This window comes from Haemorhous mexicanus, chromosome 10 (assembly GCF_027477595.1).
Source record: "Haemorhous mexicanus isolate bHaeMex1 chromosome 10, bHaeMex1.pri, whole genome shotgun sequence".
Classification (NCBI taxonomy): Eukaryota; Metazoa; Chordata; class Aves; order Passeriformes; family Fringillidae; genus Haemorhous; species Haemorhous mexicanus.
Window position 1 is genome coordinate 11,839,276 of NC_082350.1, and position 26,197 is coordinate 11,865,472.

The following is a 26,197-nucleotide window of genomic DNA, read 5'->3' on the forward strand; positions in this document are numbered from 1 at the left end:
ATATTATTGTTCTAATTCCTACTTTTTAAATAAATGCTTTTAAAACTACTTGTGTTTCTCTCCTGTTTTTTTTTCAGGGAAAAGTTCACCTTGAATTAAAACTGAATGAACTGATAACAGACAATGGATCTGTGTGCCAGCAACTAGTAGTACAGTAAGGAAATACATAAATCCTTTAATATTTGGTTGTTTGTTAGAATGTTATGGGATTTGTCTTTGCTGATACTGCACCTCTTAGTACCAATAGCATTTTTCTCTTTATGGGACTTTCCTTGGAATCTGCCTTATGAGGAGATGAGTATATGTCTAGGGAACTCCAGAAGTTTTTCATTGCTGCTCATCTCTGCTACCAAAGCCCTTGCTTTTATTGGAACTACTAGGATTAGTGTCTTGGAATTCCAGTTGAATTTGGTGTGGTGAGAAGGCTGGGAATGTGCAGTGCAGCTGACAGCCAGAACTTGCAGTATAGCTGTTACTGACTGAATTACTGCTGTGGGTGGTATTTTTTGGGGGTTGGTATGGTAAAATTTATTGCTAGTTTTGCTTCAGAATTATTTTCTTCCAGTCAACCATGATAAGAAATTCTTACAGAAAAACAAAGTACAGGAGTTATGGTTTGTAACAGCATGTTTGCCACATTTCAGTAAAACTTCTTAGCAGCAACTTGAGGAGATTTCACTACCAAACTTAATTTTGGCTCTGAAGTGTAAAAATGCTACAGCATATCAAAGAGCATCAGGGAAACAATTTTTTTTTTGTCTATTTGCTAATGTAATTTTCTTTAGGAAGTTAAGATGTCCTTGTCTTTGTCAACTCTCTAGACGCAGATGGGTAGTTGAGTTGGAGCAGGACCCAGCAAAGTGGTCTGTTTGCTGTTCTTTAGCTTGTTATGAGGGGGAAGCTATTCTGTGGTAGAGCTAAGCTAGAGAAACTGGTGATGGCTTAGTGGCTTAGGCTCATAATTCAGGTAAGATGGAACTTGCTGGACATCAAGGTATCTTTATTACTTAAAGATAATTTGGAATGTGTCCGCTTTTATAGCGGGGTAGCAACATGGTTCATTGGGAGTCCTGCTGCTCTTATTTTTGTATCCCACTTGCAGCACAAAGCAGAATTAGAACAGCTTTTCCCCATGGACTATTCACCACCAAAAGCTGGCTGGAGCTTTATAACTTTGTGTTTTATTCCCAACTTTCTTAATTTTCAGAAAATGTTATATTTTTATATGTTCATGCACTTCATGTTAGTGTTGTGGGTTTTATATTTTAAAACCTTGCCTGGATTTTTCATATGATGAAGAAAAGTTGCATTAGAAAGTTACTGTTGCAGATTGCAGTTTTGAGTAGGAAGTGGTTTACTCACTGTGCCCTCTCTTAGGATCTCTTTATGACGAAGATAATTGATCAAAAGGAAGCCAGGGTTCTCTTTTGGTTGCAGCATTCACCCACTCACTGCCATGTGGGAGAGGACTGTGCGTTAGACACTGCTGTATTACATCAGTGCAGTTGGCTGAGGTTAGGAATGCACTGGAGTTCCTTAAACTCAAAATGTTTAGTAGAATTTTACCACACGTGCTACTGCCATTGAAATAATTTACTGCATTACTAATACATGGTACATTAATGTATTTTGCATGTACTTGTGAGAGTATGTGAAATAAGAAATCTCTCACTGAATGTGGTATTATAGAAATGGATGTGAGGGCATTTTTGAGATTTGATGTTAAAGCGTGAGGAACTTACAGAAAATAGATGTGGGAGTATTAAAGAGAAAATTAAACTCTTTAAAACCCTGCTTGTCCTGTAAATTTCCCATGATAATTAGTAAGTGATGCATTTCCTGCTATGTTTTTTGCTAGTCACCAGGCCGTGAGAAGACATTGAATTAGAAACTCCTTTAACAAAGCTGAAAGATAGAAAGGAGCAGAACCATGTCAGAATAAAAGAGAGACAAGGAGTGGGCACAAATTTATCTGTCTGTTTCTGACTCTTCTTTATCTGTTCTAAACTGGAAAATAATGGCCAAAGGAAAAAAAATCACTGAAAAAATAATTCTTGACATGCAGGCTATGATACTTGCCTTTCAGGAGCAATATTTTACTTCATGTTCAAATTAATGGGTCTCAATGCAATGAAAAGTAGATGCTTTTAAACCTTCACCAGTGAATTTTTTTTCTAGGATAGGAGAAGGCTAGATACTTGTACTGGCTTCTGTGCATAGTTAAGTTGCTAATGGATTTCCACTGTGTATTCCCTGAGAGTTAAAGATGACAAGTAGTAGCTCCAACTTTCATTACACAAGATTAAACGCGGTGTTAAGTGCACACACAATAGCAAGTTATTAAAAGGCTGTGATTCTGAACATTACCTGGAGTCCCCTGTCATCTTGTGGCTAAACCAAAACCATGACTGGCTAGGTAATGGATTCCTGTTGATTTGGGTTTGTAAACATGCCTGTAGAAGCTTTTTCTGCTGGTCTTGTAGATGAGTTTTATCATTAGGATTGATTTAAAAACTCAATTCTAGTTGCTTCTTTTTGTCATAAAGCATAGTTAATCTTCCTTTGGTGAAGGACTGTCTTAGAGCTCGTGTAGAGCAGGCTAAGCCCTGATTTTACTTATAATTTTTGTATTAATTGCAAATTTGCTGGTAAGTTTCATACAGTTAGGCTCACAGACTGTGAATTAAAGCTTTGTTTTGTCTCTGAGTTGCTTCCTTTTCTAATGTGTGAATGAGGAGGAGGAAAAGTGCAGGAGATTACCTGCTGACGCAGGGTTTGGTTTTTTTTGAAACCACAGTGGTGTGTATAGTAGCACATTTCACAAATACATGCTTGCAGGTCTTGCTGGGAGTCCCTAAGACCAAGTTTGCATGGCCATTGTTTGCCTATTTGCTGCTGATGAAATAGATGATGCTTGAACAGTTTCTTGGCAAATTAGGCAGCTGAGTGGTGGCACCTGCCTTCTCTGAGATCAACAGCCCTTCAGCTCTGAAAGAAGGTTTTGTGTATCTACAGTGTGAATACTTCAAAGCCCAGAAATGGTTTATTACAGCCAGATTTTGACTTCACTGCACATATCTTTCTAAATGAATTAGACACCATGCTCTCTCCAGTTGACCTGTCAGTTTGTTACTGTCCTGTTCATACTTTGTCTGCTCACATTAAGTTGTTCTAGCAAACACAGCAGTTTTTATGAAGTGTACTTACAGATATTAATGGCTGCAGTTAGGAAGTGTCTGCCTGTGCAGAACTTGAGTTAATTTGAATGGTGGGCAGTCAGTCACTGAGGGGGTTTAGTGTGGGCTGGGTCTTTTTAAGGACTTACTTTGATCTTTTAAGCTGAATATATGCCGGTTATATCTGAAAGGCTCTCATTTCCTGTATGAAACTCCTCTTGCACAACAAACTACTGAGATGAGAGTTAATGAAAACTGAATCATATCTTATACTGTACTGGAACAGGGCAGCAGTTGGAGAAAAGAACCAAAGTTCTGTTACCCGTTGCTTAGACGGCACATAAGAATACAGAAGTCTAAAATATAAAATAAAAGGCTTCTAAGTTTCTGTCTGTGTCTTCAAATTCTATCCATTTATGCCTTTTGAATGACAACTGCCTAGTTAGGTAGATGAAATGATTTGACAAAGCTGAAATATTTTTACTGTGTTATTTTTAATGTATTTATTATGGTTGTCAGAATAGGAGTGTGTATTTAATGTTATTTTGGGTTTTGATTGGTCATGATGTCTGGCATTTTGTTGGTGGTTTTGCTGGGATTTCTTGGTTGTTGTTTTCCTTTTAAAGGAGACTGCAGTTGAAGCACTTTGCCTGATTCTTTGATGAAAGGCAGTATTCCTGTGAAATTTGCTGACTAGCAAACTGAGTGAGGTTTTTTTCATTCCATTCATTTGCATTCCAGCTTTTCCATTTCTGTTAAGCCTACTCTAGTTTAGCCACTTCAAACATCTTCAGGATTTTTAAACATGTTTACTGGAGGCTGTTTGTTTAGTAGCTTAAAAGTGTCAGCAATGATTCAGTGCAGTGTGCTCAGTCCCTGGGGAGGAACAATCCAGCTCGGTAGTGCTGAGTTGATTTAATGGCTTCCTATCCCTAATGGCTGCTTGCCTTTGGAGCTTGGGAGGGCTCCTGCATGAACAGGGTGATTCAGTTTCCCAAACTCACAACTGGCTTTTAGGTTAAAAGCTTCCTGTGAGGGTGGTAAACAGAAGCAGCAGTTCAGCTGACTTGGCTGTGCTGTCACATATGTGTCTAAAGCAGACTCCAGGCAGTACCTGCAGACTGAAGGGATGGATCTGACTGGCTACCTTGGAGTGAGAGATGGAAGGGGAGGAGGTGAGGTAAATTTGGAAGAAATTTTTGTGCCTAATAGATGTGGAAGAGAGAGATTCAGGGATATTAGGAGTTGATGGTCAGGGGAGGTGTTGGACCAGGGCAGGCTGTCTAATAAACTAGGCAGGCTGTACTTGCTGGCAGCAGAGCTGGGGCTTGGGCAGGAGGTGAAAATGGAGTGCTAGAGCTGCCTCCACAGGGAGACCAGCTGGAGCATGACATCAACTTGAAGTGACAGATCCATATGATGAGTCCAGAGATTCTAGTTCTGCTGCAAGGCTGTGAAGTTGTCAGTAAAGTGTTTTTCAGTTTGCAGGAAATCACAAACAAGCCTTTCTTTAGTTTGTGTATGTTGTGGTCAAGAGAACAGAACAAGCTGTGTAAGTGAAAGTCCCACAGACTCATATCTGTTTGCTAGAGAAATCCAGGAGCTTGGTGATCATGTCAAAGACTGTAAGACGAGAAATTCTTGTTAAAACAGCTGAATTCTCTTCAGACAAGGTTGGCTGATCCATCTGCTATGAATTTCCTGTGAGGTTCAAACTGCAGCTGATTTATAGGAACACTCAGCACTCACACCTGAAGCTGCAAAGCCTGAGGAGCTGCAGAGGGTGTTTTATGCTACAGGATGCCCATCAGGCTGAAAGAATAGAGTCCTGCCTCACATCAGATACCCCAAATGACTGAAAAGTCTAGACAGTTTAATTTTGTTGCCACTCTTCTGTGCCACTTATGTGTTGGAGGAGGAATCAATTAATGCTTATGAAACAACTGGATGTTTCAAGAACCCATTTAAATGGTGGGCTTGAAATCACTGTAGCGTTCATTGTGATTCAAAAATTATTGAAATGCTGAAGGCCACGTGCTTGATAACTGGAAGAAAAATAAATGATTGTGCAGTGGTTCAGCACTAAATGTTCCCTGAACTGGCTAAGACAAAGGGACTTTTGGGGGGGGGAAATACCATCTGGTTTATAATTGTGCATACTCCAAAGAGGGTGGGGTTTTGTGGCAGCACAGGAGTGTTAGTGTCTGTTGTTTCCACTCTTGTGTTTGAATTTGCAGCTCCTGTTATTCTTTTTAACAACATTTTTCTACAGTACATAAAGCATTTATTTTAAAATGTGGGCAGCTACATAACTTCCACTGGATCTACACAACTTATTATTCCACATTATGATATTAGAACATTTGCATAATTGTTCATATGAATTTAAAGTTTTCTCCTTAAGTTGCCTAGGTTTTGGATTTTAGTCAAACTAGCAAATTATGACAATTGAAATTTTCTTGCTTTAATTTAGTTAAATTCCTGCAATACAGCTAAAAATATATATAATTTTAAAGAGAACATGAATACAACATTCAGATCTTAGGAAATTTTGTAATCTGCAGAATCTTTCTGGACTTAAACTACAGTGTGTATGGTTACATTAGAGCATCATTTTGCTAGAAAGTCCGGTTTCTGCTATGAATTTACAAACTCCTCTGCTTCTCTTCAGTTGTTCCAGCTTTTTTTAGTTAATGCTCATATGTGGGCAGCATCTGAAGGTTAGGCAGATTGCTGACCCAGCTCTGTGTTGCTGCTGTGGTGGTTCAAAGATTGCAAGACTTTAGAAAAGGTCCAGAAAAGGTTTCTCTGTCTCCCTGAGCATTAATTGACAACCATCATGTCCCTTTTGCATGAGGGCTGCTGAACAGTGTGCCTGTGTACCTGTTAAACACCAGTTTACCACTTACTGTATGAATTACAGAAGAAAACAGAATTTTTAAAAGGGTCATTTAACCTTGATGGTAATTTAACCCTGAACATTCTATTGTGAAAAAAGATTGAAAATAAACCTTAGGCACTATTTCCAAGATAGAGCTAGAACTAAATACTGTAATAGTTTCAGATGTTTAATTTTAAATATAATTTCAGGATTTCACTTTGCATTTCTTAGCATAACTCAGAATATAATTTATCCAAAATTAAATATTTCAATCCATTTCAATGCATTCCAGATATAGTTACTGCCATTGATTGAGGCTAGATAGCTTTTTGTGGGCTTTGAGAAATGAAATTTAAGTTAATGAAATCTGCAATTTTTCCTAACATATAGCAGTTCATTTTACTTAGGATTTTGTTATTCATATGTGATACTGCAGTGTCTTTATCAAAGCAATTCCAAGAGTTTTGTTCTCAGAGAGCCCCCAAGTCTGATTATATACTTGGGTATTATTTTGTATTACCATCTAGAAATCTTCTTCAGGTACATGCAGCATGTTGAATCATTGTACAGATACATCTGTGTGTTATATAGCAGGTCAAAAAGTTTTCAAAAAGAAAGCATTGTTTGGATTTTATTTTTTTGAAGCCAAATAATTGCTTCACTGACCTATTGTTTGCCTTTTCCTTGTAGCATAAAGGAGTGCCATGGGTTGCCTCTTATAAACGGACAGAATTGTGATCCTTATGCAACAGTCTCTCTCGTGGGGCCTTCCAGGTAATGTTTTAGTATAAAATGAATAAATCTAAAAATACTGTGATGTTGAATTAGAAAAGAAAGTCATAGTTTTAGGCAAAATCTTTAAAACACAGAAAAATCTTCCAGTGCTCTCATGTGTACATCACATCTCCATGGATACTGTTCTCTCCCTTCCCTGCCATATGCTCAAGACTGGGATGGTGTTTGGTCTGTGTGAATCGTTTGCACTAGTCAAGCGCCACTTATGACTCAGTTCTTTCTTACATTTTGTACTGGATTTCTGCACTGTACTTCCTGTTAATTTATGTGAAATTCCTGTATGTCATGATACAGTCAGCTGCTCACTCTCCTTCCTCTCTTCTCTGTTTTTCCTAATGTGTGGGTTTCTTTGCAGCAGATGTGTAGTAATTGGGAGGAGATGAGAGAGGAGAGGTTCTGGAACACCTTCAGGATGCTGTGTTCAAACTCCACACAGTTCAGATATCTCCTTGTTTGGGACCAGTCATCCTCAATAACTGCTGGGTTTTTTCATTTAAGAAAAATCCCCCATCCCACACATTCCCACACATTGCCCACATATGGGCAAGTCCCTGCCCAATGAGATGGATAAGTTTCAATTGCTTCTTTTTTGCCACATCAGACCCTTTCCTTTTTCCTGCGCTGAGGAATTGCCTTTGTGAGCACAGTGCCAGGATGTGTTGTACCAGACTTGCTTGGCTTAAAGACTGTGGAAGGATTGTCTCTGAGTAAGCTCTGCATGGAGCTTTTTTTTTTGATCCTTGGTAATAAATGATCACATTCTTTAGTTTTGGCTTGGGGGGTTTTTTGTTTGGTTTGTTTATTTGGGTTTTTCCTAAGAGGACTAGGGAGGCTCACCCATTATACTTAGGAATCACGGGGCCAAGTGGCAAAGAAGGTAAATTGACATACATTTTCTGTTTGAGTCCTGTGTGTGGATGGAAGTGGGAGAATGTTGATCCCACAAAAGATTTACCCTGTTAGTATGGGAATATATGTGCAAATCTGACAGGAATTCCTGGTTGAGATTTTCCAATCTTATGCATGTGTGACTCATGTACCATGACTGGAATATTTATATGTCCAGTGCCTGAAAATAGGAAGTTGATACTTAGGGCACTTTTTCTTCTCCCTTGTCTGTTTTTTCTCACGTATTTTATATTTCTTTCTTTTGGAAAGCCATTTACCACAGCCCTTTGCTAAATAAAGAAAGAAATAAAACTGTATTTGTTTATTAAAAAAAAAAAAAACAAAAAAACAAAAAAACCCAAAAAAACTAACCAAAACCAACCTACAAGGAAGTGGGGTAGTTGTTTTGTTTGACCCTGTGCTGCTTCATATCTAGCATGAGCAGCAGTTGTTTTCAAAGAAAACCTGCTGTGTCTTGGGTATAAGCCCCTGTCTGTAAAGAAGTAGTGGGTATTTAACCAGCAAAAGAGGGTGGGAAAAACAGAAACCGCAGTTGAGCAAGACAAGGAAAAGTGTGCTCATTACCTTCAGGCAGTGGTAAAGAAATTTAAATTTTAAATGCATTAGAAATTGTTCATGTATTTTAATTAATATATGTAAGTTTTACCTGTTTGTGAAATTAAATGCAGCCTTTGAGTTGGATAGATGCGTGGCTAGCTAGACACAGCATTTAAAATTTTAGCTCTACACTGTATTGTGAAGATGAACTAATTTCATGTTGAGATTTTCCTCATTGATCTAAGTGAATTGTAGAATAACAAAAAATGTTTTAACTTAAATGCATGGGTCCTTCTTGACAATAGAATGTCTTTATAATTGTGTGTTTAAGTTTTCTATGGTAAAAATTTTACCACATTGGAACAGGAATGACCAAAAGAAGACCAAAGTTAAGAAGAAAACAAGCAATCCACAGTTTAACGAAACATTTTATTTTGAGGTAACTTTTTGTGTGCTGTTCTTCCTGTTTATCTGTTCTATGCAATCCTTCAGGTATATTAGCAATACCTAATACAGAAAGCTCTCTTCAGGCAAATTGAAGAGCTTTAACTGGCCTCTCAAATGTAAGTGGGTGACATACTTAAATTTCTGTCTGCCAGACAATAGCATTCTCCTCCAATTGCTGTGTGAGAAATTACTTTCTCACAAGCACATATATGAAGGTAATTCCCTATCTTGTATCACTTTATATATCATTTGTTGCCACCTGGAGTTCTGAGATAACTTTAACCTATCCCATGGACTTCTATTTAAATATTTTCAAGCTTGACCTAAAAAACCCGAACAACTTATTTAATTAATAAAGTAATATAGTGATTATACCCAAAAAAGTTTATTTTATTTTTAAAAGTTAGCCTTGTGGTTATTTAGGAGTTGATTTCAATTCTACATGAGTTATCTCACAAAGAAACTATGAGTTTAAATTTTCATCTGATTTGTGTCAGTAATAAAAATCAGATTTGCATTTAAATCAAGCAGTACTGAGAGTTGGAAGGAGTGCAACTACTGCATGTGCCTCAAATGCATTATAATTTGCTGTGTATTTATAAATCCTTTTGTGGGACTTGAGTGAGAAACAGTTTCATACCAGTGCACAGTTTCAATTTGTGTGTGTCTCAGTTGACCTGCTCAAGAATACTGAGTATGATTTCTTAAGAAGTTATATCTAAGGATAAAAATGTGATCCAAACCACTCTGGTAACTTTTTGACTTATGATTTATTGGAGTTAAATTGAGAATGCAGTCAGTCAAGAAATGAGGCAAGTGTAGATGGGAGGTTATGATTGTGTTGTAACTAGGGCAAGAAGAGTGGGTTTCCTATTTGTTGTTTCTTTAAACATTTCAGAACTAACTTCAGTGCTTTCATAGGGCTCATGCTGAAAGAAAAAAAAAATTGCCAGTTTGATGTCATATTACTTGTTGTTTTTTTTGTAATAGATCTATACTGTAATTCCCTCATTTATCTGCCCTCAGTAGGCTCCACCATGAACCCTTCTTGACCCATCTTCTCCTGCTTTCTGGAAAAGGCAGTTTTTGTGGCCAACTGACCTTTTTCCTTTGTATAAGGAGCAGTAGCTCTTTACCTATGCTAGAGGCAGGGAGGGTTTTCTTTAATTTTTGATATCCATAATACAAAAAATGTGTTAATAGGAGGAATTTGCTTGCAGGTAACCAGGTCCAGCAGTTACACCAAAAAGTCCCAGTTTCAGGTGGAAGAAGAAGATATTGAGAAACTAGAAGTCAGGTGAGTTATGTGGATTAGAAAGTGATTTCATAGAATCAATAATAAATCATAATATTTTATCATAAAGACAATAAATACCTCTTTTATCTTAGTGTAGCTCCATAGAATTACTGATCAGACTTGTAGAAAAGATGACATAGAAAATTTCTCTTTTTTTTTTTTACTTTTATTTCTTACTGAAGATGAGTTTTTTTGTTTTGGAGTAAATAGTGGTTGAGTGTATCTTGCAGCCTAAACTTCCTGTGCCTGTGAATAAAGAGGTATGAGTACCTTATATCAAATTATATTTATTTGGGCAGAATATTGGTAATAGTACTTGTACTGAAGGATACCAGCATACCTGATCCTAGTCTGTAGTTTAAAATATAGTTGGCTGTTTTAATTAAAAAAGAGGAGAAAGCCTCTTTTATGAGATTCTTACAATTTCACTTTTCTTTTTAACGGAACATTTGTCTTTCATCTTTTCCTTGTAAACACGAATACTCAAAGTATGTTCCCCTTTTCTGCTGCTTTACCCTCAGAACAGATTTTTCTGTATTTATGCAATGTAGTTAGAACTGCAGAGAGCCCTGTACTCAGTTTTTTTTCTTTCTTGTGCTCCTGCACATACATGCACCAAATTTGGTGAATGACAGAAAGCCTTCTAGGCCAGCATATGTTTCCTAATAGGCATCAGGAGAATAATTTAGCAGTTAATCCACATAGCCATTATAGAACTAACTTGGTATGTGTGTTTTTAACTATTAGCTTCATTAATTAGAACTGTATATTTCATTGTAGATGCAAATATATTTAGAAAAATAGTCATGCCCCAACAAATCTAGTTGTCTTTTTTTTTTCTTTTTTTTCTTTTTTTTTTTTTTTTTTTTTGTTCTTAACAACTGCTGTCTGTCAGACATGTCAGAGAGGTAAGCAGTAATAGACAAGCCCAGGGTGCATGTCTGGAGCCGGATTCCATTGGAGGTTGTAAGCGTACGAGCTGCTGCTTGGAGAAACAAGCGCATGTGTTGGTGTGGCATTGCAGTGTCCCAGACTCTAGCAGTTAGGTAGATATTTAAATCTGTTGGTTAAAAAGTTCACTTGAATTACCTGAGAAGATATGTGCACAGTTTTGGGGGTGGAGACTGCGCAGAACCTGTACATTGTGCCAGTATCACTTTCATTTACTGATGCAAGGTCTGCAAGTCTTAACTTTCACTGTTTGTTTCTTTATCTGTTCTTTATGGATTAATAAGCCACTTGTTTGAGTCTTGATTTATTTAGAATGGAGTGAGATTTCTAACATTTGCTGCCTGCATGCATGTGGATTAGTGCTGTAAGGCAGTTATTGTAAACTTGCTTATTTCTCTCTGGGAGAAAAGAAAATTAAGCAATGTTCTTGTTTTCAGGGTTGACCTATGGAATAATGGGAATCTGGTACAAGACATCTTTCTAGGAGAAATTAAGGTTCCTGTGAAGGTGTTAAGAAATGATTCATTTCAAGCATGGTGAGAAATGGTGGTTCAGTAGTGAATTTGCTTGTCTTGCATGTTTTTTTTTTGCAAAGGATATGTTTTATTCTACCTATTCTTTAAACTGTGTCTTCCTGTTCTAAATAGGTGAAACATGTTTCTAGAGTTTCCCTGCTCAATAAATTAACCTTGTCAGCAGGCATATTTAGCTCTGCTCTTCCCCATGTCTGCACCTAGTCACAGAGTAGTTGGTGTTTGAAGAGGAAGTGTGGAGAGTGAAGGGAAGATGGACTGTAACTGTCTTTTGGTCAGGTTGCTGGATTTCAGTGATCTCTTCAGCCTACCCAGCAAACCTGGAGCTTCTCAGAGTTGCATCACTCATAATTCAATTCCTAAGTCAGACTTCCAGAATGACCAATGGGGAGTTTATTTGATCATTAAGTATGGCTTTTTTTTTCTTCCTTGGGGACACTCTGTAAGTATCTTCTAGAACCTGCCCAACATCATATCAGGGGAGCAGGCACAGGAGCTGGAAGCATGAGGTATGAAGGGAGTTCAGGAAAGAAACACTTCTGTGTGGGACATCTCAGCACCCTCCTTTCTGTGGTTTTTGGAAGCAGGAACCCATCTCTAGCTCCTTTGCTGTCCCAGGTGCTTAGCAGCAGGAAGGCATGAGTGCAAGGGATTTGAGTGCCTCCAAGTGTGTAAAACATTCTGCTTTTAGTGAACCTTTCAGTACAGGAAAAAGCATGGAGGAAGCGCTTTCATATCCACACGAAAAGCAGGTGGGAAGGATGTGTGTAATAGGAGCTAAATGTAACACAGGTCTTGGCCAGGAACCATTATGGCTCTGCTCCATGTACCCACCTCAGGCTCCAAGTGTCTTGGATGTTGAACTCAGACTCTTGGTGCTTGAATGTGATCCTGTAGGTGTTTGTGTTGGTGTTTCTGTTTTTTTGCACAGTGTATTGCAGTCACAGGCTTGTTCTGCCAGTGTCTCCTCAACAGCTGTACAACCATATTAACATAAAACCAGGCCTCTGTTAACAACCTGCAGAGAGAGAGAGATTGTATCAGCATGATACAATCATTGCCAGTGAGCTGTTTGTGTAGCTTTTTGAATTGACCTAACTCATGTCTAGTTTTCTTGAGTGTGTCTGCTAATATGCATTGTAGGCACACCTTGCATTGAACATCCTCATATCCAAGTAGGATCTGCTTATCAAAAACAGCTATGTGATTAAAAATTACAAATCTTTTATACTATTGCTCATTTGTGTAATATGGTTTTGAATGCAGCTGAAGTACAGAAGAGAAATTATCTGTACTACTAAATATTTGGAAAATAAGCCTGGGAGTCATGCTGTTAAGGAGAGGTTCTCTTGGTAAATCCGTTTTATTTTATGTTAGCATGCCTTGATTGGCACTGCATCTGATTATCAAAAAAAGGAGTCTGATCTCTTGGTTATAGAGGTCCAAATATACATGATTGTAAAAGAATATTTGGAGATGGGGTTTCAGTTTGTTGGGGTGATTGTTAAAACTGCTGTGACAGCACTTAAAAGCTGTGAATATTTTATAGGGCTGCACCTCCTATTGGAATGCAGGGAAACTGCAGCCAGTGAATTGTTCAATGTATTTTGTATAAAGAGTAGAAAAAAAATCTGCCTTTTCCCTATATCTTGTTTCTCAGGAGTGGAGCCTGTTAATACTATATGCCTTTTCTGGTCTCAGACTAGACTGTTTAAACTCTTCACATTACCTGTTTCACCTGCAGTGTCCAACACCCTAAATATAACCTAGATGAAAAATGAGATGGCCCAGTGTAATCTCAAACTATTCCTGCTATTCCCTGGTAACCTACAAAAAGTATATCCTATTCTACTGTTTGCAAAGATGTGGGAAAATAAATATAAATTCCATTATGTGTTAAAGATGAATTAAATGCTGCTCATGTTTTTACTTTTGTATCTCAAGGGGGGTTTTTTGTGAATTTTTTGCCAGTTTTCAGAAACAATGCATGTATACTGAAATAGTTAAATGTGATACTTTCCTTTATTATGGAATTAGTCAAATGAATGAAATAGGTATCTAATATTTTTATAATTGTCCTGTTGCTTACAGGTACTTACTTCAGCCAAGAGAAAATGGAAACAAGTCTTCTAAAACTGATGATTTGGGATCACTTAGATTAAATATCTGTTACACTGAAGACTGTGTACTTCCATCTGAGTACTACACTTCTTTAAGGAACTTGCTGCTAAAATCTTCAGATGTTCAGGTACTTTTGTTGAAAATTTCATTGAAGTGAAAACTAAATTGGATTATGCAGTTGTGAGACAATATGAATTACTCATATCTAGATAATTGGTTTTGTTTCTTTGTATAAATTCATTCTGTCACACCCAGATGAACAGCTTCTAGAGCTCTTACTTCTGTTTCAAAGTACCAGGATTTTCTTCTTATTTTAGAAGAACCAGTGGAGACAGGAAAATAATCTGTGCTATGTGCCTGGAGGAGATAAAATACTTTTTTCTTTTTGGTTGCTCTTTTCAACATTGTATTTTTCCATTGGCCTCTATTGACTTCTTGGATTTAGAGGTTTTCCAGGGACACCGATTCATTATTGGCACTGAAGGGTAGATAGTTAACAAAAAGGATCTACTTCAGAATTTATTTCAAATTCTACTTCTGAATTGCTTCTGCCTTCCCCAGGATGTTATTCATCATGACTGGATTTCTCACCAGGACATGGTTACAAAGAGGGAAGTGTGGTAGAGTGTTTGCATAATGCTGGGACAGGAATCAAATCATAGTAACCTGACTTTATATTCTTAGGTCTTTTACAGCTTTTCATCAATTCAGTGTTAGTGAAGTTCTGACAGAGGAGAAGAAAGATAGAGGAAGCAGATAGGACTAAAGTTTTTGCTGGCCCATGTTCAATTTCTGCTTCACTGAAATTCAGGAATAGCTGAGTATATAGGTAGCAGCAGTCAGCAGTGGTCTTTTCTATTGAAATAATTTAGTTTTTGTATTGAAATTCCCAACTGTACAGTGGCAGCAAACACTTTAGAAGGGTGAGAACTTTATTTTAATGTCCCCGATTGTAGTTTTAAAAGTCCTATAGAGATACATGACATTGTAGTAAAACAGCTGCTTTCTCTCTCTAACTTGGGTTTGTGACAAAGCTATAGTGTAACCCTTTAGGGAGAATGAGTAGGATGAGTAGCTACTGAATTCCATTCTTAAATGTATTTCTAGAGTAGATAATATTAATTTTCAATCAAGTATCTCTGGAATGAAAGCTTTTAATTGCCATGTTACACAGCAAATATTGAAACTTCCTGTTAACAAACTATGTCATTAGATTTGATCTGTGCTTTTTCAAATACACAAGGAACATGTAACTACTTTACTCAGATTTTGTATTCTGCTTTCTCACAGCCTATTTCTGCATCTGCTGCCTACATTCTGAGTGAAGTGTGTCGAGACAAGTATGATGCTGTGCTGCCTCTGGTACGGCTGTTGCTGCACCACCATAAGCTGGTTCCCTTTGTTGCAGCAGTGGCAGAGCTAGATCTGAGGGACACCCAGTATGTATTTCATGTTTATTGATGTCATGCTTTCTAAAATTAATCTTAGAGTTTCACAGGGCTTCACGATGCAACACTAATAAGTAAGCCCTTTGGTTTCTTTCTCTCACGTAAAACTGACTAAATGTATTCATCTTTTAATGCTAATTTTTAAAAACATTCATTAAAATCATTTTGAAGCTGGGAGTCAGAGTTAAGGGGCTGGGCAGTTTGGTAAAACTTTGCCTTAGAGTACATAGTTTTTATTTTAAATCTCTTTATTTGGCCACTCTTCAAATTTTACTGCGCATTGTATCGAAACTTACAAGCTGAGATGGAACATCTTTAAATTGCTCAAAATCTTACCCTGTTTCCTTTTACATGTGGCTTAAATGAAGGCTACTCTTTTTCTGCAAAGATGCCATGTAATTAAGAATGCGGCCTGCATGCCTTGCAGGTGGGAAGCACAGGAGTTTTTTCCAAGTAGCAGCATAAGATCTGTGAATTTGCAGCTCTGTGGTTAGGAGAGAAATAAGGCAGATGTGAGCAGCAACCACTGCACTGCCAGTTCATGTCCAGTGGAGGTGTGGCAGGGATTTTGTCACCACAGGACAGTTCATTTCAAAGCACTTAGTCTTGATTTAAATAATGCAAGACAGCTTAACTGCGCAGAAAGAGGTGACTCATAGAATATAATTTTCTGAACTGCAATTCCATTGTAATTGAACTGTAACAAAGGCAGCTTAAACTAAATCTCTCAGATTAGAAAGATACACTTTGCTCAGCTGGCTGTCAGTTTTCTTCAAGAGCTATAATGAATAAAAATATAAACTTGGATTAAATGATCTTTTGGTTTAAGTGTCTGGATTTATTAGTGTAGTGTAGCAGTGTGCTATAACTCCAGATTTTTTTTACCATGACTACTGCAGGAGGAATTGTATATTGCTGAGGTACAATTTTCATTATTCTGGAATTTTCTCCAGTTGTTCTTTCTCATGTTCCACTCTGCACTATAACTTTAATTGTATAAAATTTCTTAGGCTTTTTCTTATGGTTTTATTTATGTTCCTGGGTTTGGTAATTGCTGTAATAATATTCTTGTTTATACTCTTTTTGTTACTGAGTGCCATTGGAAGCTTGGTGCATGTGTTCTGGGATTCCTAATTAAAATATATTACAAATATTTTTTATATATTTAATAGCAAGATAGAGTATAAATTGATTTTTTTTACTGAACTTGTTCTTTCTCTGTTCAAATGAAATAATTTGTTTTCATGCAGAGAAGCAAACACAATCTTCAGAGGCAACTCATTAGCCACTCGGTGTGTGGATGAAATGATGAAAATAGTGGGGAAGCACTACCTAAAGGTTACTTTGAAACCTGTTATTGATGAGGTATGTTATCCTGCTGAAACTTCTTTGGGGAAGCTCAGCCCCCTCTGGTATCCTCCTCTGTTGGATAGACATTCCTGTTTCAGCTTTGTGGTAGGAATCACTCAGGTAGTGGAATCCTAGAGGAAAAATTAATTGAGCAAGAATTGCTGAAGTTTAGTGGGAGGAGCTGTGGTTTGTTATTTACATTCCAGATGCTTGAAAAGAAACAGTCAGTGAAAGTTGTTGCAGCCTCCAACACGTTGCAGGATTTGCCCATGTGATGCTTTATGCAATCAATCCATTTGAAAAGGCATGGACAAAAGTGAGGATGGTCATTGCATGTTAAAGATGGTTTGGGCCTGTTTAGAATTTTATTCCTAAATATAAGAATCTAGTTTTTAATGGGTGCATTCCCATACTTTGTCTGAAAAATTGAACTCCTATGGTTTTGTCTATTTCTTTCAGATATGTGAGTCGCCTAAACCCTGTGAAATAGATCCCATCAAATTAAGAGAGGGGGATAACGTGGAAATTAATATGGTGAGTTTACCAACTGGTCTTAAAAGCAGCTTAACTGGTTTTTAAAAGCAGCTCTTTGTAATGGAAAATGAGTAGCTCATAGTAGCAATATAACACTCTGTTTTCAGAGTAAACAAAGAAAAAGCTGTATTTTCTTACTCCTCTTTATGAAGACAGAAATGGAAAAGTCCAGTGGAAAATGGGACAGAGAGGAGAAGCTAAAGATGACAGTCATTCTTATCAGTTTTTTGGGTATTTTGATTCCTGATGTCCTATACTCAGCATCTAGATTGATGTGCTTAATTAGAAGTGCTGTAGCATTTTTCAGTGAAATTTTGCTGGCTGCTTCCCTCTTACCAGAGTATGCTGATGTTTAAGGCAACAGTTGCTGCAATCAAGTTAAGGTTCAGTTGATATACATAGGAAATGTTCCTTCCTTGTTGTCAAATGACAAAAGGTATTGATAGGTAGTTTATATTGTTAGACATGCTGATATACTTTTAAGTAAATATCATTAAACTACCTTTTAACAGTAGTAATGCCATATAAACATTATGAGGCTTTTAAAATATGCACTGTACTAGAATTCAGTATTGAATCATCAGACAGTGTTATGTTTGTGCCCAGGGAAAAGAATAGGAGAAATATGAATGTTCATGTTCTTAAAAACTATCTTTTTTCACAATTGCAGGAAAATCTCCGCTATTACGTGGACAAAGTGTTCCGTGAAATAGTGCGGTCGAGTATCAGTTGTCCTACACTAATGTGTGATGTTTTTTATTCTTTGAGGCATCTGGCTGCCAAAAGATTTCCAAGTAAGTGTTCTCTAAGAACTTCTGAAAGTGGTGTTCAGGCTGACAACTTCTGCAGTTATCTTATAGGGATTGTTAAAATTCTTATCTTGTCCAAAGCTGTGCGCTGAACTTTGACAGGCATTTGTTTTTCTGTCAGGGTGTAAGTTATAGTGAAACTTTGTGGTCAGTCAAGAGACATTTTTTTGTTTTCTGATACAAAAATATAGCAAGTTAGGAACTGCAAGACAGCAGCAAATGAGAAGTCATTAGAAAAAGTACAAGATAATAGTAGAAAAGCACAAGTAGTACAGGAAGTGATTTATTTGAAAGATACTTAAAATCTTTACATGAACTGTGACTCTGTTAACAATGGCCAGCACATTCATAACTTCTGTGAAGTTAGCTTTAGTACTGCTATAACTAACCTAGTTATGGGTAGTTTTGAGGAGGGTGGATAATAAAAATTATTTATTTGGTTTGTGAATATGATCAGTATTAGAATAGCTTTATTCTTTCAGAATGCTTTGAATATAGGAGTAATGTTGCGGGTCTGAAGTACTCACACTTGAGTCACTTAAAATCTGACATGTCCTGTAATAAGCTACAGGTCAAGGGTATGCTCCTCATAATGTAGAACATTTCACTGATACCTGTTTATCACTGCAACTGAGCCATAAATTGCTCTAGTTTAGACAGTCCTTTCAGAAAAGCTGACTTACCAGATCAGATTGAAGTGGTCATTAGAGTAAGAATGTGACCTCACTGTATTTCCCAGTATAAAAGCAGATATACCCAAACTGTTTAATGAGAAAATTCTCATTTACATCATCAAAATTATATAACAGCATGGGTTTATGCTGTAACTCAGAATTGCAATTATATTTGTTCCTGTGTGTTGACTGTATTTGTCATGCAGCATTAATGTATTTGAATTATCAGTGAGTAGCTTTCCAGGTGAAAAAATCCTATAGCCCCAGAGTTTAGAGGCAGTTGCTGTAGTGTTTTGTCTCTGGGTGCAGCATCCAGCCAGACCTAATCAACTGTGTATGTAAATGCTTGCAATCATCTCACTGTTTCTCCCAGGGGAGCTGATGAGCCAGTTGTATGGGAATAGAACTTCTTTTCAGATAAATTAGCAGTAAACACTCCACTATAAGGAGAACATTTCTTACCATGACCACCTTTCTCATTTCATGCCCTTCATTGATTTTTCTATTCTATTTTAAAATATGAGTGTCTCCTCTGATGTTATGTTCTTAAGGATTTTTATGTTAACTGTCTTCATGATTTCCTAAGTTCAGTGCATGTTACATTTCATGGTTTTTCTCTGCAGATGACCCTCATGTACAGTATTCTGCAGTGAGCAGCTTTGTGTTTCTTCGTTTCTTTGCTGTAGCCGTAGTCTCACCTCATACTTTTCATTTACGACCTCACCATCCAGTAAGTCTTGTGAAGCTTTGTTCTGTTTTATTCACACTGTCAGAGCTGTTGCTTTGGGAAGGCATAAGTTACTTTCAGTGACTGGGAGATAACATGATGTCCTAAATGTCTCTAGGTCAGTTCCTAAAGGAAATATGATATTTGCAATTATTAAGACATCAGACATTTCAGTGTTTATGGGGTGTTCTCAAATGATGTGGAAGAGCTGTCAATATTAAAGGTGCTGTGCTTTTTTTGGGAATGTGCTTCTGGGGTGAAATAACAACACGACTGAGGGTCCTTTAGGGTATAGGCCTAAACTGCCTTGGTTCTTTTCACCAAGGAAATTAAACATCCAGACATTTATTGCCATGTGGATCTTAAGCAGAGGTTGTAGCATTACCCAGTAATTGGTTAGTATATTTGTCTTGGACTCCACTAGTTGCAATGGGTTGACAGATTTTCTATTTTTGTTTGTCAAGTAGATACACAGTATAACACAATTTCAAAAACAGGAATATCAAGATTAAAAAGCATGTATTATTTTCCACATTAAATACAGAAAATATATGAAATCTGCTTCTCCAGAGGTTGTCATTATTACCTTATTTTATTTACTTAGGTATGTTATGCCTTCAGAAGAAAAAGATACACTTACTCAAATTCATTGCTTTACATTATCCAGATTTTTGAGTAAAGAAATTACAGGATTTTAACACTTGAGGGTTAAACATCTAAAAGGGACCAGCAAGGCCACTTTTGGAGGCTGTGTTTATAATTCTGCATTAAAATGCAGTTGGTGAGGTAGCAAGCAAATCACGTAAAAGCATTAAAGACAAAGTTTTAAATTTCACTTTTTATTATGAAAATTTGGGCCATTTGTCCTGCAGTAGTTCATTATGTTTATTGTTCAGAGGTTTGTTAGATGTGTAGTAATGATTAGAGGATTTGAGGGTTTCCAATGTTATATAGGTAAAAATATTTTACCAGTACTAATATTAAATTCTAGTGGTAGTCACTAAGATATTAAACACTATACAGTAGCTAATAAACTAAACAATATTTCATATGCATTTTTTTTCCTTTTGGGGCAAAGAAAAAGAGTGAAGATGTACCAATTTTACTTCATTGTGTAATATAATATCTTTCTTGATATTTTAATTTTTTAATCAGTTCTACCTGGAACTGTGAAAACATGTAACTTCTGAATTTTGTTTTGTTGTTTTAGGATGCACAGACTTCTAGAACATTAACTCTTATATCAAAAGCCATCCAGACTTTGGGGAGCTGGGGAAGTTTGACCAAAAGCAAACTTGTAAGGCTATTAAACTTCTTTCTCATTTCAAACATTCTGTCTACTGAAAGTTATATAAGAGTTTATTTATGTCAATATACTTTTCCTTTCAGTCAAGTTTCAAGGAGACATTTATGTGTGAGTTTTTCAAAACATTTCAAGAAGAAAAATTTACTGAATCTGTTAAAAAGGTAACTTTCAACTGTATTTTATTTTATTGTTGGTGTAGCTGATCAGTCTTCATTATTAAACGGTTGTGTTCGTGTTCAGTTTTCTACTAGAGAGAAAAAGAAAAGTTGTGGTCTGTTTCAGGTATAAAAAAAACCCATACCAAAAAATAATATAGCAAAGCCATACACAAGAGTTACATGTAGTGAACTAAGCTAATTTAGTTTAAAAAGTAAAGTGTCCATTTTTTGAAAGAAATTGTTATTGACTGCTGTTTAGGAGCTCATTAAAGAAAGCTTGTGTGACCTCTGGGCACCCCTTGTTACATTGTTCCAAGGCCCTGCCATATATTTTCATCTATTGCATAAAATAACTGTTCTGTTCAAGGAGGAACTGTATATTTATATTTTCACCATAGCTTTTGGGGGTTTTGTGTTTCTAAATACTGTATATTTATACTCCCTGTGGTTTTTTTCCCCTAAGTTCCTGGATGATGTTTCCTCTACTGAGAGTAAAGAACCCAGTGGTGTGAGCGAGCCAGTACATCTAAAAGAAGGGTGAATACATCTTGAATTTATTTTATTCATAACAGAGTTGACTTCAGTCTTTTTACTTAAATACCAGATTCAGATTAATGCTTATTAAAATGTCTGATATACTGTAGAAATTACTATATTTGTAATTTAGACAATTCTTAGTATGTAGAATTAGTTTAAAAGAACAGCTGTAAACTTTCATAACTCATCTTCTAAATACTTTAAAAGTAATTAAAAGCAGCTTAAAACCTATTGAAGACTGTCTGCATTACTGTCATAGTTCAGTGTGTGCTCTGTGGTGGTTTTTGAGGACTGTGAAAGTCTATTTTACAGCAACGTTATTAACTTAGAATTATTCTACCTCCTGTATAAGCCTAGCCAGCTAAATGTTCTGCCTTTGAAGTTAGAGAGAGAGCTACCCTATAATTTAAATACTTATTAGTGATAGAATACTGTTATATAGATGGAGGTGAAAGTTGCTCTTCCCAAAAAATGAACTCTCTTTTGCTTGATGTTGATAAAGAATAGGTGATGATTTGAGCAACATTCATGAGGAAAAAATATTTTCATTTACTTGAGAAGCAGGTTTATAAGAAGAAAAGATCAAACGGGCATCCAAATTTCAAACAAGGAAGAAACATGTCTCTTACTAAGATACTGAATAGAAATGGAGGAGGAAATTGTAGTAGATCAACTTGGTTATAATAATAAATTGATGGCTGTTGTTCAAAATAAAGAGTTAGGAGTGAGTACACTTAAAGTGTAGTAAATGCAGTTTGTCTGCCCTTGCTGTTGAGCCATGTCCAGTGTCATTTTATTGATATTCAGTTTCTGATCCAGATGAGGCCAAGTACAATTACATGAAGAAAGTGGCAGGAAAGAGAGAATCTTGTAGTTAGATACACCTTATTCCCTTTAGTGAAAATTTGGAATTCTTGATCTGAACAAGTTCCATATCCCCTCCAAATGCACTGCTACAAGCACTGGCCTGGACTGTGTGGTTTTGAAACTCCTTTCCTGGTTTTGGAACCCTGCACACCATCACCATATTGGGAGGTAATCTTGAGGATCTGTTGTGAACAAGTAGGAGGTTTTTTTTAATGTACAATGAAGTAGATTTTTACATGATGAACAGTAATGTCTTTTCTCAATAAATGGTTTTGAAGATTAATGGTTGCATTTTATTTGATTCTATCTTTACAGAGAAATGTACAAAAGAGCTCAGGGAAGGACTCGGATTGGTAAAAAGAATTTCAAGAAGCGATGGTTCTGCCTAACAAGTAGAGAATTCACATACCACAAACAGCAAGGTAAATAATGTTTATTTTACAATTACTTTTATTTTTCAATGTTGTCTAAGTGTTTGTAGCTTTTTTATGCTTTTAAAATTGCATAATTTTTTTCTTTTCCTAAAATACCTATGGTTTATTTTGGTTACTTTTGCCTTGATTAATAGAGGTTTCTGCCTGATTCATGCCTTTTTTTTCAATAATAAAAATGCATATTTTTAGAGCATGAACTGCAATATCAGTGCCCTGAGATTATAAAACAGTTCTTAAAGATTGCTTCACTTGTCTGTTTACAATTTTTTACAGATAAAGAACCAATTTTCACTATTCCAATCAAAAACATCCTTGCAGTGGAGAAACTTGATGAGAACTCCTTCAACAAGAAAAATGTGGGTCAAAAGACAATTTATATGTAATTCTTGATATGTTCTTTAAATAAAAGATTCTAATTAGCTTACAGAGTTAACAAAACCCCCCCTTACTAAGCACTTTAGCAAAAAGTCTTTTATAGATCAGGAATAACAAGCTATAAGCAGTATCTCCAAGTATTCTGAACATGGAAATTAACCTGGAAATTTGGCTATCTGCACCAAGTTTCCGACAGATTGTGACTTTGCCCCCCTTGGCAAATTTCAGGAATGAAGGTTAAAACTATATGACCTTATTACAAAGCAGTTGAAATTATATTATGTACTACTAGAAATGTAGTGTTACCAAACTTGTATTTATTTCTTTTGGTGAGAACATCCTACAATCCCTTAATCAGCTGAGGGAGTTGTCTGTGCTCATGGCCTCATTCTGGCCCTGGAACACATTGGTTATTTCTGTTCCTGTGTCAGTCCAAACATCTGAGGCAGTGATAAAAGAACAGCTGTCACTAAGGGCAGTGGTGGCTAAAGGAGAGACTTCTGGGAATCTTCTGTTGCTGAAGCATGAAGGTAGTGCTTCTTGAAATCTGGGGTCACACTTCAAGATATGTGGATGAAGAGGACAGAAGATGCATCCTGTTTTAATTTATAAGGGTTCTTCTTAGATGAGAACACAGGGAAGCTGTTCTGGTAGGGCTTTTCTCTGTGTAGTTGAAAGAGGTGAAAAGTCTGCTGTTCTCCCTTGTCTCACTTTCTGACTTAATTAGAGTTTGTGGAATTGCCTGAGCACTGAAATCTATTTTTTACATATTTGAAGTTGCTTGGTAACTGGATTATTTACTCAGCAGAATAAAATATGTTTCTTCTACAGATGTTTCAAGTACTTCATGGAGAAAAGCCACTCTATATCCAAGCAAATAACTGCGTAGAAGCCAGTGAGTGGATAGAGGCTCTTTGCCGGGTAACGAGGTGCAACCAGAAGAGGCTGAGCTTTTACCACCCCTCAGCTTTCCTGAACGGGAGCTGGCTGTGCTGCAAGGCCACCGCCGAGAGCACCGAGGGCTGCGCTCGCTGCACCGCGTAAGTCCCTGCCCGGGAAATGGGCAGGCCCAGGGAGCGTGGGACTCACTCTGCAGCTGGCACGGGGAAACAAAGCTTTCCCTCTCTAATTCAGCCAAATGCCACAAAGACCTGCCACAGGGATCAGGCACAAAGTACCGGATTTCTCTGTTACTTTGTGTGCCACCCTGTGGAGGTAACCTGCTCAGCATGAAAAGCACAAATATCCTGTTTCTGGGATCTCTTTGTGCAGAATAATAGATTTAATTCAGATGCCAGGTTGAATGCAGAAATATGACACACCTAGATCATCTGTATGAAATAATTAAAATACTTACTGTGGAAAGTTCAGCCTGGAAGTCTTCTCTCCTTAATGACTTTGTCTTGTTTTATACAACCACTTTTTTATTTGAACTTCACATATTCTATAAGAGTGCCCTAAGAAAGTCAGCTAAATAATCTTGCATGTAGATTCTGACAAATCATTTGGGTTTTGTAGGTACGTCAGAAAAATTAATAACATCTTAAAATGCTTTAATGTCTTTTTAGAAGCTGCTGATTACTGAAAACAAAGAAATGCTGTGATTTATTTTAAAAATAAATTTATCCTTAACTGGGTAGGTTATATAAACTACATACTACATTTTGTGAAACTGTCTATGAGTAATAAACATATTAAAAGGCAATGTAAAATGAAAAAGAACCCATTTCTACTTGCTTTCAAGAGTTACTGATATTGATTACCTGTCTTCGTTCACCTTCTAGAGATGTTCCTGCTGATACTCAAATTGAGATTGATGGCGACAGAGAGACGGAAAGAATTTACTCACTTTTCACTATCAACAGGTCTAAACTACAAAAGTTGGAAGGTACTCAAATGCTAATTAAGAAGAATTACACTGCTATTCAGTTCTAATTCTCTAGGCCAAGAATATAATTTTGAACAATTAACTGAATTTAACGATTCACCTGAAAATAATGGAAAGTAGAGAAAGAGATGGACTTTTTATCTTCGAAGTGCCCTGGTGTTTGATGTTCTTCAGGCATTTCTTTACGATAGATATCAGTCATTGTTCTAATTGAATTTCCATATGTGTAATATTTTTAATAGTTTAAACTGCAACTGTAGGTGGTGCTTTTCTGCCTTTGTTATCCCTTTCCTTATTATGTGATGAATTATATTAAACCTGGCTTTGCTGTAAGAAAGAACTTCTCTTAATGTGAAGAGGAGAGAGCTGGATGCTTAAGATGCTGAACACAGCTAGCAGAAAATAAGCTACAGACTTGTAAAAACATGTAATTGGTACTGCCTCCTCTTTTATCTTAATCAGTTACCACTGAGAAGGACAACAGACAGAAGAATAATTGCCAGGGTTACTTCATAGGAAATTGTTTGAGCTACTGCTTGTAGTGCCCCGATTAGGGCATATCTTGAGTTAGAGTAACTTTACATTTCAGAATGCTGGAGTTACCATTTGCATGGGAGTTAGATTTGTTTTTTAATTGTTGAAATTCTAAATGGGATGATTGTGGTTGTTTTTGTAGAGGCTTGTGGAAGTATAGCAGTCTATCAAGGTCCTCGGAAAGAACCAGATGATTATTCTAACTTCACCATTGAAGATTCTGTAGCCACTTTTCATACACTTCAGCAGATAATAGATATAGTAGAAAAGCTGAATGAATCACATGAAAAATACCAGAAGAAGAGATCATCTAGTGCCAAATATGGTAGTGAGTAAGTATCTTGTGTAACTTTGACATTGTTAAATGTGTATTTTGAAAAAAAATCATGGGGCGAGGCCAGACATTTTGGTTAGAGATAATGAAGGTAGAATTAGACAACACAGACATGGGGAGAATAAGGTACATCATTTGTAGTACTGCAGCTTTTTACCAGTTGTTGAAGATCTGAGTTCTTCTGGTGTGGATTCATCTGTTCCTGTTGAGATTCCTGTAAGTGGGTGCAGAGACTCTTTTGTTTCCTTGCAGCTTAGCATTCAAAGTGCACACGAAATTTATCCATAACAGTATGCCTGCCTTCTTTTTTTCCCCCCAAAAAAATTTGGTTAAATAATTGAAGTATCAAGTTATATGAAACTGTCAGAATTTTACTGCAGAAACATACCTTTCAGCAGCATATTTACTGTTTGTCTTTCACTTGCCATACTTGATGATAGATACTATTTCTTGTGAAGGTAAAAAACCTGTTCTTTGGAGAACATTGTTGTTCCAGAGCACACTCTTTAATTCTCTTTAATCCTGGCTTATGCCTCTGGAACACCACTAGCAAGTTTTTGGATTTCTTCTTTGTA

General features: G+C 36.7%; 1 protein-coding gene across 3 annotated transcripts in view; it reads left to right on the forward strand.

Annotated features, from left to right (window-relative positions):
- RASA2 (RAS p21 protein activator 2) overlaps window positions 1–26,197 on the forward strand; it is a 45,524-nt gene that overhangs the window by 16,713 nt on the left and 2,614 nt on the right. For 2 of the 3 annotated variants that reach the window (XM_059855356.1, XM_059855357.1), the window contains 19 exons: window positions 78–154; window positions 6,748–6,831; window positions 8,665–8,737; window positions 9,966–10,042; window positions 11,431–11,529; window positions 13,618–13,774; window positions 14,938–15,086; window positions 16,346–16,460; window positions 16,905–16,979; window positions 17,650–17,773; window positions 19,086–19,192; window positions 20,400–20,486; window positions 20,579–20,656; window positions 21,117–21,190; window positions 22,373–22,479; window positions 22,765–22,847; window positions 23,698–23,906; window positions 24,651–24,754; window positions 25,431–25,620. In XM_059855356.1, the coding sequence (XP_059711339.1) occupies window positions 78–154; window positions 6,748–6,831; window positions 8,665–8,737; window positions 9,966–10,042; window positions 11,431–11,529; window positions 13,618–13,774; window positions 14,938–15,086; window positions 16,346–16,460; window positions 16,905–16,979; window positions 17,650–17,773; window positions 19,086–19,192; window positions 20,400–20,486; window positions 20,579–20,656; window positions 21,117–21,190; window positions 22,373–22,479; window positions 22,765–22,847; window positions 23,698–23,906; window positions 24,651–24,754; window positions 25,431–25,620 (2,069 nt within the window). Of the gene's footprint in view, window positions 1–77; window positions 155–6,747; window positions 6,832–8,629; window positions 8,738–9,965; window positions 10,043–11,430; window positions 11,530–13,617; window positions 13,775–14,937; window positions 15,087–16,345; window positions 16,461–16,904; window positions 16,980–17,649; window positions 17,774–19,085; window positions 19,193–20,399; window positions 20,487–20,578; window positions 20,657–21,116; window positions 21,191–22,372; window positions 22,480–22,764; window positions 22,848–23,697; window positions 23,907–24,650; window positions 24,755–25,430; window positions 25,621–26,197 lie in introns of all 3 variants that reach the window. The other variant, XM_059855358.1, reaches the window with a different exon arrangement.